The following is a 16,678-nucleotide window of genomic DNA, read 5'->3' as shown; positions in this document are numbered from 1 at the left end:
CCTGATCCCAGAGACTAATGGGATACTGCTGCCTTCAGCTCCATTCTGAATGTCAGTGCTACATACTCACTTCTCATCCCCTTTCCTCGGGGATGAAAGTAACTTATGGCAAATATGTTAGCTAGCTTATACAATTTTATGACAGTTAGAAACCCAGACTCAAGAAGCACTTGGGAACAAAGCTGGGCACAGTGGCAGGTACCTGTAATCCCAACACTCTGAGAAACTGAAGCAGGACAATCACAGCTATGAGCCCGGCTCATACAACGTCAATTTAGCTAAGTCAAAGTAAAAAATTAAAAAGCAGGCAGGGGATTTAGCTCAGTGGTTCCACCGCCTGCCTCCCAGTGCAAGGACCAGAGTTCGATCCCCAGTACCCCCCCAAAAAAAATTAAAAGACTGGAATGTTTGCAGCTCATTGGAAAATCTTGGGTTCAATCCCAGAACTGGGGAGGAAAGAGTATGTGAAAACAAAGGTAGATTAGTCAACAGGAAACACTGCATAGGAAAGTCTAGCTTGGAGTCCCACAAACTGCATCACTCTGTTCCATGCTGTGCTGCTGCTGCTGCTGCTGCTGCTGCATCATCATCGCCACCCTCTGTTGTCGAAAGTGGTTATCCTACTTTTAAGTTGCATCTGATTCCAAAGTTCATGCTCTCAGTCACTGACTGAGGTTGGCGTGGATACCTCTACCTGCTGCTGCTGCTGCTGCTGCTGCTGCTGCTGCATCATCATCGCCACCCTCTGTTGTCGAAAGTGGTTATCCTACTTTTAAGTTGCATCTGATTCCAAAGTTCATGCTCTCAGTCACTGACTGAGGTTGGCGTGGAAGTACCTCTACCCCGGAAGGGACAGATGCCCCGGCTAACTTTCACCTTTGTGATTGCCAGCTGAGCTCAGAGTTGGGAGTATTTCTCAATACACAGTTTTAAAATGCATTCAGCAATATGGAAAATTTTAGGTCAATCAAAAACACGATTTGGGGGAATTTTAAGCTGTGCTTCATTGATGTGCAATAATTGTTTTCATCAAAAACACAGGGAAGAGAGAAAAGGCATAATGTGATAAACTGGGGCTCATTATCAACAATTTTTCTTAGGTTCTTATTAAATAAACCAAAATAAAACAGAAAAAAGTAAAAAGATGATTGTGCCAATGGCCCTTGATCTTTATTTTGTCCATTTGAGCACATCCCTGATGAATTGCTGATTGAACTAGATCTTAGATATTATTAAAATATGCATATTTTCAGAAATGGCTCCTTTCTCAACTGAAATAGGTCAGCCGTTTCTTGTTCAGAACTATGATTATTTTTCTCTTTATCTTCTTAAAAATGTGACATTTTCCCTTGATATAGAAAATTAAGTTTACTTTATGTGAGTAAAGGTGTGCATAAAAGGTGAACCTGTTCCAGATTCAGAGTATTTTATCTGCATATTCTATTTCTATTAACAAATCACTTAGTTTTAATATTAGTTAATAAGGAAAATAGAAAAGTAAAAGGAAAAATGCTTTCTGATGTAGACAGCTGAGCCTTTGAGTTTTCATCTGTGAACATGCTTTTACTCCAAATTTTAAAATGTACTTTCATGCAGCAAGTACATCTATTTTATAAACATTAGGTCTCTTAAGTATTTCATATGAGTATACATATAATACTCTCAATTTAGACTTCATTCATCCTTATCAATATTGTAAAAGCCCTATTCATTTTTAATAGGTTGGCTACTGTACCAAAAAACCACCCTGATTAGGTAAAGGTATGCACCACATCTAAGGAAAAAAGCATTTTAGGTAAGAAGTAATTAACTATTTAAGTTTTATTTAATTGATTAATTAATTAATTAATTTCTTTTGGTACCAGGGATAGGACTCAGGTCCTTGCACTTGCAAGGCAGGCGGAGGAACCATGAAGTTTTACTTAAAATCAATATACTTGTGTTATCCAAAGAGAGCTTTCATTTTTAATATATGCAGAAAACATATCTCTTGAGTACATATAATACATAAATTTGAGCATTCATAATTTATCATACAATATTAGTTAGATTTTGTATTTGTAAAATTAATTTTAAAGTATGCATACATTATAAATATCAGGTGTATGTAAAAATTATTCTGCATCTATAGTATATCTCTTTTTTGGATATTTCATCCTTCTGTTATACACAACATTATGCTTTTATAATCTATCAATTTTAATGCACAGATAACTCATTTATTTATTCTAACTACTATAGAATATTCATTTTTATACTACAGTCAATCATACTTTAAAATACGTACTTATTTCCAATTTTATGCTATTAAAAAGATGCTACACTAAGCATTCTTGTACAGGTCTGTAGAGTGCAGATTCTGTAGTTTAGAGGATATGCATCTTTAATTTTACTAGGAGATGAATTCCATATCTCCACAAAAGCAGAAGTGTCTGATGTCAAATTATCTTTTAAGAACACTGTCAGTATACTTATTATAAAACACCTTACTGTTTCTGTAATTTGCATTTTAGCAGTGCCACTGAGGCTTAATATCATTCATGCTTCTTTTTTTTGAGACAGGGTCTATGTAGTTCAGGCTGGCCTTGAACTCATGGCAATCCTCCTGCCTCAGCCTCCGAGTGCTGGAATCACAGGTGTGCGCCATCATGCCCAGCCACTTTCATGCTAACTTGCCTTTTGAGTTTCCTCTTCTATTATATTATATTCTTAAACCCATTTTTCTAGTTAGATTTTTGCATTGCTTTTTCCTGTCAGTATGTAGTTCATTGCACTTATTTTATCATTAATCCGCACATTATTATAAGCTTTACAATTTTTTGAAGGAGAAAGCTATTCCCTGTGTCAACAACTACATTCACCTTAATGAATTTTCCTTCTAAGCTGACTCAGTTCTATAAACAACACTCCTGTTGCACTGAGGTCACAGCAGTTTGACACAGGTTGTGGAATGAAGGTGATGACCTTGCCTCTTTCTTCTTTAACTGGGCCTCTGGGTGTCTGTGGATAAGAGGCAGGTCTATCTACCGAATGTCCACTGAAAGCTCTGAGTGAAATAGTTACTCGTTGTAAATTAATTTAGCACCTGAGACTGATTCCTTGAATATGGTTAAATAGGCCGTACAATTCTGTAGATAATAAAACAAGATATTTACAAAGCCTGAACTTAATTTTTTTGGTGGGAAACTTAATCATTGCTTCAATCTTGTTACTGATATGTTTGAATTTTCTGTTGCTTATTGATTTAATTTTGAGGTTAAATTTACCTATTTTGACTGTGTTTTCTAATATATAACCATAAAAATTCTTCACAGTTTGTTAAGATCTTTTGTATTCCTGTGGTATCAGTGGCAATGTTTCCTTCTTTTAGTTTAACTGAAGGTTGGTCAAATTGTCTTGTTAAACAGCAAGTTTGCTTCATTGAGCTTTTGTGCATGTGTCTCATTTTTTACTGTTTCTCTACTTCAACTAATTTGATGTTTGGTTTGTTCTTGCTCTTCTTGGTCCTTAAGGTGAACTATTAGGTTGTTAACTGAAAACTTTTTTTTCATGTATGCATTTATAACTATAAATGTCTTTTAGCACCGCTTTTGCTATATCCCACAGATATTTGATATACTGTGTTTTCATTTTTAAAGGCATTTATTCAGTTTTCTTTTAATTTCAATTGTTTCTTGGTCATTTATGAATATGTTTAATTTTCATGTATTTATATAGTTTTTGTTGTTCTTGTTATTAAGAAACCACAAAAGTTTAACTTCACACAGATAATTCAATTAAAATTGGATAAAAAGTTGAATAGGTATTTCTCAAATAATTTATATCCAAAAGTACTTAAATAATGCTCAACTATAATAGTACACAAGATCCTAATGGGATAATTAATAGTGTGAAATAGGAAGAAAAGGGCTAAAGGTGTAGGGAAAGTGGGAAGGGTAGGGGAAAGGGAATAAGGGAAAAGAAAAAAATATGACAAAATGAAAAAATGCTCAATGTCTTAGTTACTTTTCTCTTGTTGCTGAAGAAAAAATACTGGACACCCAAAGTTAAAGAGAAGAGTGTTTGTTTAGCTCGCAGTTAGTAGAGGTTTCTGTCCATAATCAGCTGCTCCAATTCAGAGTGGCACATGGCAGGGATATCACAGAGGAGAAGCAGTTCATGGTGCCCACACAGTAGCAAAAGCAACAGGGCACCTTAACAGCTTCACACTCTCTAGATTCAGCCACCTCTGAAAAAGCCCTATGACTACACGAGACTTTGGGGTGACATCTACACACAAACCGCAACATTTCTCACATGGCCCCCAAAGACTCAAGAGCATTTCTTTGTGCAAAAGGCAGTTAGTTCATCTCTGAGAGTTTAAAGTTGAAGCCCAAAGTCTCCTCTGAGATTGGAGACAAACTCTTAGCTGCGAGCCCCTGTACAAATGAAAAGAAATGTAAACACTTCTAACATTCAATGGCACAAGATAGACATTTCCATTCCAAAAGTTACAAACGGGGATACAAAAGAACAGGAACAAAGAAAGACCAAAATCCAGCAGGGCAAACATTAAATCCCACAGTTCTATTTCCAGCATCCTTGGAAATTCATAGCAAGTCCTGAACTCCAAAAGGCTTGAGTGGCGCTGCCCCTATGACCCTTCTGGTGGTTGTAGCTCCCACAGGTTCTTTTTCGAGCTGGTTCTGCTTCCTGCACGCAGCTTTCCTCACACAATTTATGCTCCTGGCTTCTCCAGACTTCTGGGGTGTTCACTGTACCTTCAGCTTCACACACTGCCCTCTCCGGGGCACACTGCCTGGCCTCTCAGGCCTTTTTTCTGAAGTCTGGGTGGAAACCTTCCTGACCCCACAACTCTTGCATTCCGTATGTGCCTAAAACCAGCACCACATGGTGATGCCAAGTTCTGCAGCCAGCTGGAGAAGTGCTCAGGCTTCCTTCTGTCTTGGCTATAAGGGCAGAGTGCTGATATGAACCACATCCTGAAGAACAGCTTCTCAAGGCTGCCTCCATTCTGGAATGTGGTGCTCTGGGGCTCTCTTCTCAAAGCAAAGTCTTTCCCTTTTGCAGTTCTGAGGTTGCAAAGGCTGGAGTCCTGCCGCTTTTTCTGTGATGCCCTCAGACCATTTTTTCTATTCTGTTCCTTCTCAGTGATCAAGATCTCTTCTGCTCTATCTTTGTAGGCCACAGCTTTGCTGGAGCTTCCTTTCTGGCCAAACTCAAAATGTTTGACATCATTCTTCTGGGCTCTTTGGTCTTAGTTCTCGACATCTGGCTGAAAGCCCCAACATAGCTATGCCACTGTCTCAGCGTTAGACTGCCTTGAACTTTCTTCTGCCAGATTAATTAGTCTGTTGCTCTTAATCTCAGACTCAGGCACAGTCTCAGGAACACAAGCAAAATGCAGACAAACTTTCTGCTAATGCATAATACACATCCTCTGGAGACCAGCAGCCAATGCAGTCCTTCTACCAGAAACCTCTTGAGCTTGGTTTTTACTGGCTTTCTGGGCTTCTGAGCTCTAACCAGAATCTCCCATACAGTACTGCCTAAAGTGTTTCAGCACTCCTTTTTCAGATCTTTCCTAACTTTTCCCCTCCCACAAGCCAGTTCCAAAGGCTCTTGAGCCACATGATCAGGAAGAGTCACAGCAATGACATCACTTCTCGGATATCAAATTCCATCTTAGTTACAATTCTCTCCTTGCAGAGACAAAATACCTGGTGCCCAAAGTTAAAAGGAAAAGGGTTTATTTAGCTCACAGTTTATAGAGGTTTCAGTCCATGACCAGCTGGCTCCAAGAGACAAGAGTGGCACATGGCAGGGGGTTGTCACAGAATAGAAACAGTCCATGGCACCCACATGGCAGCAAAAGCAACAAGGGAACCTGAACAGCTTTTCTGCCCCTTTTATGTTACCCAGACTATCAGGGTGGTACTAAACCAATCAGTGGACTGATTTAATAATCACACACCTTAGTCCCAGCATCACACTCTCTAGATTCAGCCACCTCTGAAAAAGTTCTATGACTGCGCGAGGCTTTGAGGGCACATCCAGGCACAAAGCATGACACTCTGTATCACTAATTACCAGGCAAATACAATTCAAAACCACTATAAGATACCACCTTACACAAGTTAGAATGGCTATAAGCAAAAAGACCAAAATGACAAGGGCTAGTGAGGATACAAAGAGGAACTTGAGTGTAGTGCTGGCCTAGGAGACACAAGGTGGGCCACGGGTTTGGTTCCTGGCAAGGTAAAAACGAAGCAGAGAATGGGACACTCTTGTCCATTGTTGGTGGGAATGTGAATATGTACGGCCACTATGGAAAAGGTATGGAGGTTCCTCGGAAAAATGAAAACAGACCTATCACATGACACAGCAAATACGCTACTGGGTATATTTCAAAGGAAATGGAACTATCATTAAGAGAAGGCTGAGGTGGGTGTTGCACTGCACAATCCCAGCGCTCTGGGAGGCTGAGGTAAGTAGATCTTAAATTCCATCCTGGCCTGGGCAACTGAGTGACTTAGCAAGACCATGTCTCAAAGCAAAACAAAGGGATGGTGGGGGTGTAGCTCAGTGCAAAGGCCCTGAGTTTACTCTCTAATACTGAAATCAAGCAAGAAAGCAAGGAATTAATTTGCATGCCCAAGCTTATTGCAGTTCTGTTCGCAATAGGCAAGGTATGGAGTCACCTAAAGTTTCTATAAACAAATAAATGGGATAAGAAAATGTGCCATATATCCAGAAGGGAATATTATTCAGCCATAAAATCAGTGAAAAATGTCATTTTCAGCTACATGGGTGGAACTGGAGGTCATTATGCTAAGTAAACTGGAGAGAAATAACACATTTTCTCATTCACCTGAGGATACTAAAATGTCAATCTCATAAAAGAATGGTTGTCACTAGAGAGAGGAAAGGCGAGAAAAGAAATTAGATAAAGGACACACAAAAATAGAAGAAATCAGTTCTGGTTTTCTATAGTAGTGAAAAGTAACTTATTTACATAAATCTATGAAGTATTTCAAAATAACTAGAAGGGCAGAAATTTCAAAAATATAAGGATGACTAATGCTTGAGGAGGGGGAAGCAGTTACTATTCTAATTTGATCACTAAATGTTGTATACACGTGCATACAATAATAACACTGTACATCACAAAGACATATATATATATATATATATTAATCTTAATAAAACAAGAAAAAAAACAGAAAAATTACTAAAACCAGGGTTATTGCTTTTCTATGGAGCTATTCACCAATGGATGTTCTGTAACTATATACTGTCTGGCTCTTCATAGATGTTAATTGCTCAGATTCTATATGAAAGAGTAAGGAATCATTAAAGAAAAGAGATACAAAAATTTTGACTAGAAGTTCTCACAGGCATAATGATTGTGAAATTAAAGTCAGAAGCTTGATTGTTTGCTCAGATTTAAACAGCCAAACCTCTCAGGTTGTTAGAGAATCCTATTAGCACTGCATGAAATGCTATAGGAGCTGCTATTTATTTATTTATTTATTTATTTTTAAGAGTAGGAAAAATTTATTGAGGGAAAGAAAGCTTCTGTCTAAGAGACAGAAAGGGGACTGGAAAGTGGGTTGCCCACTGACCCCACTTTTCAAAGATGTTTCATACAGCCAAGCCATGTGGTGAGGTGGGTACAAAGTGGGACAAAACTATAAAACCCAGTGGGAAATTACAAGGTGGGCATGAGGTGGGGCAAAACCATGAGCAACTAATAAGATTACACCGAGGTAATATTGATTAAATGGGGGTCAAATAGGGGAGGGTTTTTCTTTTCTTTTTATTGAGTTTATTGGTACAATCTAGGTATACAATACAGTTACATTCATTACTGGGATCCTGTACCTTCACATGACAGGTCTTGGTAGGGGAGGATTTTTCAGGAAGGGTGGGGGTCAGGGATAGTTCCTGGGAAGGCTGGGTTAAGACCTTAGCCCCCCACCCAGGTGATTGATACCTATTTAGAATATCAATCAGTGCTATTCATTCCCAGGGAAGCACAAGGGTGTAGTAGCTTCTCTCTTTTACAAGTGTGAAGTCCCCTGGAATCTTATCTTCTTTGTGGGTTATATTCATAGCAGTGCTGCAGATCTTATAATTTGGCCCATGAATTCTTAACTGTTTCTTTGGCTTTTTCTCCAGACTTAAAAGCTATGCATCTACCAAGATGACAATGCCTGGCACCTATGGAAGGCCTTTAGATAGACCCTCTGTAGAGTAACTAACTGCTGATCACAACTATGACCCTCTTCAGCAGGAAGTAGCCAGAGCTGCCTTTGCCCTTTGCCCTCTCACAGCAGGTAGGGGTAGTTCTTCAGAAGGGAGGAATATTGCAGATAGGAAAGTTAATTAGATATCGTGTAGGCAGTTAGACAGGGCCACCCTCAAGGAGCTGCTTTTTAAAGGTTACTTAAAAATAAATAGAAAGCTAGGTGATTATGCCATAAGATTATAATCATGGTGAGAAAGTTCTGACACTCTAAAAGGAATTAATAAAGAATTTAATCTTAATCAATTGATAAAGAAAACAGTTCCAAAAAGTACAAAATACATGTTTTTGAAGATATTAGGAAATTTAATCCTGAGTATCATTACAAACTATTACTTTCAAGTGGAATGAAAAATGATGATAAAGTTAGCAATCCTTATGGTAGCCTAATTCATGAAAGTGCAGCCTGGAGTCTTTTTATCCCCCTTCCAACAATTCCAGAGCTCTTCATGAATCCTTTACTATTTAAATTGGCTGCAGAGTATTTTGTCTACGATTAAGAATACTGACTTTAGTTTTCCCATCTAATGAGTACTGACATCTTGAAGGGTTGCTGAAAGGATTGACTGGAATAATTCATATGATTTACCGAACACACATACCTGATAAAAGCTAGTTGCTACTGGTTTACCATTATTGTCACTCTTTAGTTATTATTTTACAGTGACTTCATAGTCAGAACACCTGGGTTTGAGTTGTGACTTTTAACACCTGTTCTTCCTGCAATGTTGCTTAACAATTCTAAGATTTGCTTTCTCTATCAATAAACTAGGTAAGGAGTGTGAATACTCTGTGCTGCTATTGTGGAAGCCAAATTAGAATACCGTATTAACTGGTGTTTACTCTTCAGTGCTTCCTGTCATTCTCCGTACAGACAACTCACTGTTGTCCCCATCACTTCACTCTGTTAAATGCAGAGATCTCACCGTATTCCCTCAGAATCCCGGCACATCTCTTGTTAAGTAACATCCCAATTCATCTGCATTCTGTTATCCTCTACTTCGACTCAAATCATTTTTCCATGAAGGTTTCTTGGGGAACTCTGAGCCTACTGCAACCAGTCCCTTGACCTTGGCCACCACACACCACCATACATTTCCTTCGACATTTTTTTCAGTTAGTCAATGCAACTTCTTTATCTGTCCTTGAAAACTGTGACGGTATCATATCTCTAAGAATGTTGGCAATTACTAATCCCTTGAATAACTGCTGACTAGGTAACATGTCATGCAGCGAATTCAATTAAATTACATACTAGTTTTAAACTATGGCTTTAAACATAGAGACTTGGAAGCACTTAGATAAAAGCTTTTAAAATCATGTGCATATATTATTTATTATTAAATTTCTTTCTCTTCGTGAAAGTATTTCCAACCCTCTCTGACTTCTTTGAATTATGCTTTTAATTTTATCACACAGAGGCTAACAATAAATGAGTTGACAAAGTTAAACTAGTGTTAGTATCAAAGCATGAGAATTGTTTATATTGTTTCCATACATTTTTCAAAACTGGAATATGACATATGTACACACAAAAGGGCTAGTCTGTGACCTAGAAACATGGGAATCATTTGGAGGGCTTTGTCAATCAATGCCTGATATCCCAGCCTAATCCTAATATTTAACTTGATTAGTACATGGCTTGGCAATAGAATATTTAAAAGTTAGCCAGACAATTTTCTAGGACAATTGGGCATGAGAAACACTGGTCAGAAGGTACTCTCCATTCAGGATCCTAACCATTTTGTTTTTCTCTCATGTCTTTGTCTTAGGAGCATATTGTCTGACTGGAGAGATTTAAGTCCATTCCTCTAAACACTACTTTGCTGGCACCACCGGGACTTCTGGCACACATACACAAGTCAGGATGACAACATGATTTTACTTTGAAAACTACTGCAATTAAGCAGGCAGCAATAGTTTTCACATAAATTGGAGAGAAAGCATCAGCCTGGCAAATATTAGCCTGGTGGGAAGAGAAGGAAGAAAGGGAAAGAAAATAATATCTTGTAGTTATATTAACTATAAATAAGAGTTACAGTTTCGAGTGTTATGTACCTGATCGATGGCTCTCAATTCGTCAACAAAGCAGTTTATTTCTGAGAGAAGTAGAGATATAATAGACTTTCTCAACAAGCTGCAACTTCCTAGGGTTACCAGATCCTGAGAGACATAACGCTGCTCCTGAAACTAAAGATGAAAATGAATAAGGTTTTATTTTTCACTAATTCAAGTCAAAGTGTATTCAATGGGCATTTTCTAACACTTAACTACCAAGCTAAATATTATGAGGAGTGCAAAAATGTCAACATAATTCTGGGTCAGTCCTAAGCCAAGTTGTGAAATAGACAAATTATAGGCAAAACAGTACTAAGATTTCATATAGCAGTTAAATTTTGACATGACAGGATGCTAAAATGGGAGTTTTGGTTGAAATACTAAAAGATAATATAATAGTTTAGACAATAGGCTATATGTAGAATGGGTGAGGAGGATGATACTGTAAGAAGGCACTGTAGCACTTACATAAGACATGAAAGTTACAAAAAAAGGTGAGAACAGAATTTTGAAGGTATCTTTGGGAAGAGCTATGGGTTCTGAGTCCCACCCCTACTCATAGAAGCAAGGGAGAAGAGGGTGGGTCAAAGAAAGAGCATTTCCTAGTCTCACCTGGCATTATTTATTTAGCATTGAAAGCGGTGTCTCCTTAATATCCTTTTAAGCTTATATAGAGCCATGATAAAATATATAAGCATTACATGGATTTGAGATTCTTCTAGGTGCCTCCTTTCTCCTAGCTATGTTAAAGGACAGGTTAAATGAAATTATGACCAGAGGTGAAGCCTGAATATAGAATTTTCTTGGCATCGAATTTCTTCTCTTAGATTATACACTGTCCTTTTCCCACCTCAAAGAGAAAGGAAACCTTGGAGAAAGAATTAGAGCTAGCAAAAGGTCTAGCCATTTCCAAATATCTTTTAGTCATTGTGTTCCTCATTCTTTTGCAAATGAGAAAATAAAAGAAAATCTAATAGTGATTATAGGATGAGAAAGTGATCTTTACTTGTCTTAAGTATTGATGATTGCTTTTATGCATCGAGGATGCAGCAAAGTCAGTGTGGACTCAAGGTCTTCCACACTGTGCAAGGATAATCAGCAGAAGATTGGCCCAGGGACTCTGTGTCAGGAGGCTGCCATGGAAATGTCTAGCAGTGTTTTCCTCTGACTTGCAGGGCTTTATTTTATTTAGTTTCATCTCATCTGGGTCTTCAATTTCCTTTGGTCTGTGTGATGATTTCTATTGAGCCAAGGCAGATTTACTGTCCACCAGAGGCCAAAACTAATTTCTGAGTGTGCCCTTACTGTGCACAGCACTGGCACAGAGCCCTTTAGGGCACCTTCCTAATACCTATGTCACTTCTGCTGAACACTTGACGTACAGGGCTAATATTTCATGACCGAGATGTTTTTATTAACACAAAAAGGTTACTCCTTTTTATTGACCTTATAGACTAAGCAGTTCTTTTTGTTCAGTAAATATAGAAGGTTAGTTTGTTTTTCTCTTGATTTCCAAACGTTCTAGACTAACAGCTGAGTGTGCGCCTTTATGTTCTTAACATTTCTGTTACTTGTGCTGTCTTCATCCCAATAACTTCAATTTTTCCTTTTCTACCACATGTGCACACCGTAATGTGTATTGTTATTCTCTGCTATAAGCACATAACTGTAAACAATATAATTTCTAAACAATATTAACTGCTGAACTAACCTCAAATGCTCCTTTTCCTAGATGTTTTAATATACTGTTCACTTCACTTTCCATCCCTCCACCTCCAGGGAATTAAACTTTATATTACCTCTATATCACTTATACCAAGAAGGGGGTCATTTTTTTCCTTTTCTGCTCCCAGGAAATATACATGAGAGGGAGGTGGGGAAAATTTCCTATGAATAATCCATATCTATATCTATATGTATATAGATATAGATATATATATAGAGTATTTTATATTATTGTACTTTATTAATATATAACATACGTAGTTTATTCTATCATTTTTCTTTCAAAGCTTCTACACTCTTCTATCCCTTTCTTCCTCCCCCTAAAAATACAATAATAATCTGTATGAAATATGGGTTATACAATCAAAATAAATGTTTAAACTTTTGCAAATGCAACATTTCAATAAGGAATATAGGAAACATTTCTCATCAAGAAATGGCTGTTTAAGTCCATTTGCCCATCAGTTGGAGACAGGATAAAGAAGATGTGGTTTTTCTATAAAATGGAACACTACTCAGCCATAAAGAATGAGAAATTAGATTCATTCATAGGAAAATAGATACATCTTGAGGATATACTCCTAAGTGAAGTAAATAAGTCACACATGTGTAAATGCCGAATTTCTCTGGTGTGACTAAACTATAACAGTACATAAGATCCTAATGATATAATTGACAATGTGAAATAGGAAGAAAAGGGCTAAAGGTGTAGGGAAAGTGGGAGGGTAGGGGAAAGATAATAAGGGAAAAGATAAAAATATGTGAAAATGAAAAAATGGAAATAAAGTGTTGTCAATGGGGAGGGAGGGAGAGGGCAAAGAGAGGGCAGGGATAAGGGGAAAAAATGAGAAAGAAGACCTGTCATGTAAAGGTACAAGAGCCCAGGAATGAATGTAATTGCACTGTATAACTAAAATGTATCAATCAACTCAATGAGAGAGAGAGAAAAAAAGAAATGGCTGTTTATATGAGTTCAGAGCAGCTTTTAGTATATATTCTAATGTTGAACTGTTAAAAAATGCTTCACCTATATATATATATATTTTTTTTTTTTTAACTTAGGTCCTTGTGCTTGCGAGGCAGGTGGCAGAACCACTGAGCTAAATCCCCAGCCCGCTTCACCAATATTAATCTCTCACAAAAAGCAAGGGGAAAAATGAAACATAAAACAAGCAAAGAAAAAAAACTAAAAGCCATGCATTTTGTACTTACAACTTCAGAGAAAATCATTCTTCACTATCATTGTATAAGCACCATAATTTAAAGAATAGTATGTACTTTTACAAATTTCTTAGAATTCCCCAAATTCATGAGTTTATTACAGGAATGTATTAGTTCCCTTCAAGAAGATGTTAGATATCAAGTATAAACATAAAAATATAATTATTGTTAATGTCTGAAACTAGCAACAACAACAACAACAAAATATGCCTTTAACTACTTGTATATAAAACTATTTTTAGGAATGTTTCATGGTCATTTTTAATAAATATTGCTTCTTGTTATTTATCTAAATGCTAACATATATTGAGATTTACTTCTCAGGGATTTTTATGTACCATTTTGAAATCATCTCATTCTCTGTAGAAGTTATAAATCTTATCATAAAGATCCATGACTAACAACCAAACATACTTTAAAGAGTTCATCATGCTAGACTGCATTCTAAGAATTCTCTCCAGAGTAACTTTTTTAATCCACATAGTTTATGAAGTAGCAAGAGTTGTTCTTTCTTTAGAAGATTAAAGGCTGAAGTTCAAAGAGTTGAAGGACTTCCCCAAGGTCATACAGCAAATAAATAATGAAACCACAATTCAGATTCAGATTACTGGACAATCTGATAATGGAGTCTGTATTTTTAACACCATGCCAAACTCCTAAATAAAATGTGTGCCCTTAAACAAATTTGTTTTCTAATACTGGAAATGTATCTATAAACAATGGAATGATGCATGCGATGTTTATTTACACAACTTTAATCAATTGTTAAAAGAAAATTAGAGTACTATGAAGTTTTAATTAAATGTACTTGAATATCCAATCATGCAATCATTTTCAATATAATCAGCACCGATTATAAGTAGATAGATTTTTTTACTTCCCTTCTTGCACACAGCAAGAGATCTAATCAAGAAGATATAGCCAAATGCATTAATTTGGAGACAGACCATGGATTCTTACAACAGAAAAAGGACTCATTACAACACACAAATACATAATTCTGCTTTCACCATAAAAAATGCAATTTATTTGTGGATAGGTTCTGTTATTCTTTGTGATATATTTATAGTAACCTTTGATCATTAGAAATTTAGGGGGTCTATGACTTATATTTATTTGCCCTTTATTAGCAAGACTTTAGCCAAATATTAAAAAGTCGCTTCAAGTCTGAGCTTTAGTTACTTGTTATGAAAATGAAAGCCTAGGTCTTTTCTGCAATTTAAGATTAACTTGGATGTTTTAAAAATGTCAAATTATTGACTACATTGCCTTTAACTTTTATTCTGAGGACAAAGCAGAGCATTGTTCACCTTCTGTGGAGCGTAGGAACAATGTACTTGTAATATAATAGTTTTTAAAGTGCTTTCTTTCGACAGCACCTGACCTAGAGCTCAGGGCCTAATCATGGGAAACTGGGACAAATTACTCCTAGTCCTCTTTTCTCCAGCACATTTACTATCCTGAGGCCAGAGCTAGGCTTCCAGAGTCCCTCGCAACCTGGTAGAAAATTTGAAGATACATTCAAGTATTAAATTTCTTCTGTATGGCACCAGAAAATGCTGAACTATCTGCCAGATAACTTCTACACTCATTAAAATATAAGGTCGTGTCTTTTCTCACCTGAGGAGAAGGCGTGGATATTAATGACATTCTACATTTGATAGTGGGCGTTAGGTACAGGCGAGACTTGCTCAGTATGCATACATTTAGCTCACTTTAACTTACTTTGGCTATGCCTATCAAAACGGGTGTTATATTTGGCAGGTCTTGTATTTCCTGTGTTGTCAACTTCAAATGAAATCAGAATCTCTCTCTCTCTCTCAAACAGACTATAAAGGAAGCTGAATATCTCTTTGAGTAGTACAACTAGAGCTGCCAGACTCAGCACATTAAAATGTAGGAAATACAATCAATTTGAATTTTAGATACACAATGAATAATTTATAAGCAGGTCTCAAACACTATTCTATTTGGTAACTCCACATGTACTATTATGGTTATTTACATTTGATAAATTATATTTAAGCTCTCACTCCTATTAACCAGTTAGATCAACTTCACTTGATGAAACACTTGATGAGTCAAAAGACAAGGTGTTCAGTCTTATACCGTCTTCTATCAGTCTCTGTGATTATATGTATTTACTCTATCAGGAACTCCAGTTTCATACTTAGAAAAGGAAAATAATAATTTGTTTCCTGTCAGCTTTACAGGCTTGAGAATCAAATTTATGAATGGAAATGGAAGGATTTCAAAACTGAAATAGAACTGGGTCAATGAGCTATTAATAATTGGTAGTTTTTTAATAAAGGGAGTAGATATATCATCTTTTCACATAAAAAAATCACAAGCCATATGTTTGAAAACAAAACTAGTGCATTCGTTGCTCAAAACATTTCAGTATTTCTATTCAAACAGCTCCACTACTTATTATTATAAAGGTTATAAGGACATCTCCTTAAATAAACTAGGTACATTCCAACCCTGTATTCTTCTTACTCTGCTCAGTAGTTCACTACACTTACCACAATATGCAACAGCTGCTTTTGTTTATTTCTCAACCAGCACGGGATCACCGACCGACACAATGTAGATGCTCAATAACTGCGTTAAGTAAATAAAGGCCACTTACTTCTCCCCATCCAACTGGCTGCACAGCTGCGGAGAGCCCTTCAGCCAAACCACGTCCCTCCATAGCCGCAGCACCACCTTCCAACACAGCCCAATATTAAAATATAACGAACTGGAATTGTAGCCCACCACCGGACAGCTCTGAAGAATAAACTGTTTTCGGTGCACCTCAGGGGGTCAGAAAATGTTGCTTTGGGGTCTATGGAGGCTCAACTTCTCCGTTTATTAATTCTCTTCAGTTCACCTTTTCCACAGGTGTCAATCCCCTGGGCCTTCAGAATAAGTACCCTGCTCATTGTTCTTCCCAGAATCTGCTCCGCAATCCATTCAACCAGTGACAGACTCAGAACATCGCTTGGTAGAGATGAAACCCTTCTTTGAAACCGCCTTTTATCCAGATCTTCTACCAGTACTACCTAGCAAATGGTAAAATGCCGGACTAACACAGAGACAGTCTGATTCTACTCTCATATATTACACGGCCTGAACTGAACCCAGTCATTTCTGTACTTATTCAGAGAGACCCCACACTGCCACCCACTCCATGCCATCTGTACTTGTATAGCCAACAATTCATTTGAACGGCATCTCCATTTGGCACCATCAACTAGAACCATCTTGTTACCCTCCGGTCCACTCACCACTGCACTATTTTTAAACTTCCTAAAGCCATAGACTGTTTATACCTGTTTTATCATCCAAGTGTTCACAAGACTCGGAACTGATTAAATCCAT

The 16,678-nt window shown here is 37.2% G+C and overlaps 1 protein-coding gene across 1 annotated transcript in view; it reads right to left on the bottom strand.

Annotated features, from left to right (window-relative positions):
* Window positions 1-16,678, bottom strand: part of Mei4 (meiotic double-stranded break formation protein 4) — a 161,612-nt gene that overhangs the window by 41,311 nt on the left and 103,623 nt on the right. The window contains exon 4 of the mRNA XM_010617916.1: window positions 10,367-10,498. Within this exon, the coding sequence (XP_010616218.1) occupies window positions 10,367-10,498 (132 nt within the window). The remainder of the gene's footprint in view (window positions 1-10,366; window positions 10,499-16,678) is intronic.

The sequence above is a fragment of the Fukomys damarensis genome, unplaced genomic scaffold (assembly GCF_012274545.1).
Source record: "Fukomys damarensis isolate Sample0158 unplaced genomic scaffold, DMR_v1.0_HiC HiC_scaffold_27, whole genome shotgun sequence".
In the NCBI taxonomy this organism is placed as follows: domain Eukaryota; kingdom Metazoa; phylum Chordata; class Mammalia; order Rodentia; family Bathyergidae; genus Fukomys; species Fukomys damarensis.
Note: the sequence above shows the minus strand (reverse complement) of the source record. Positions and strands in the feature narration are given on the sequence as shown.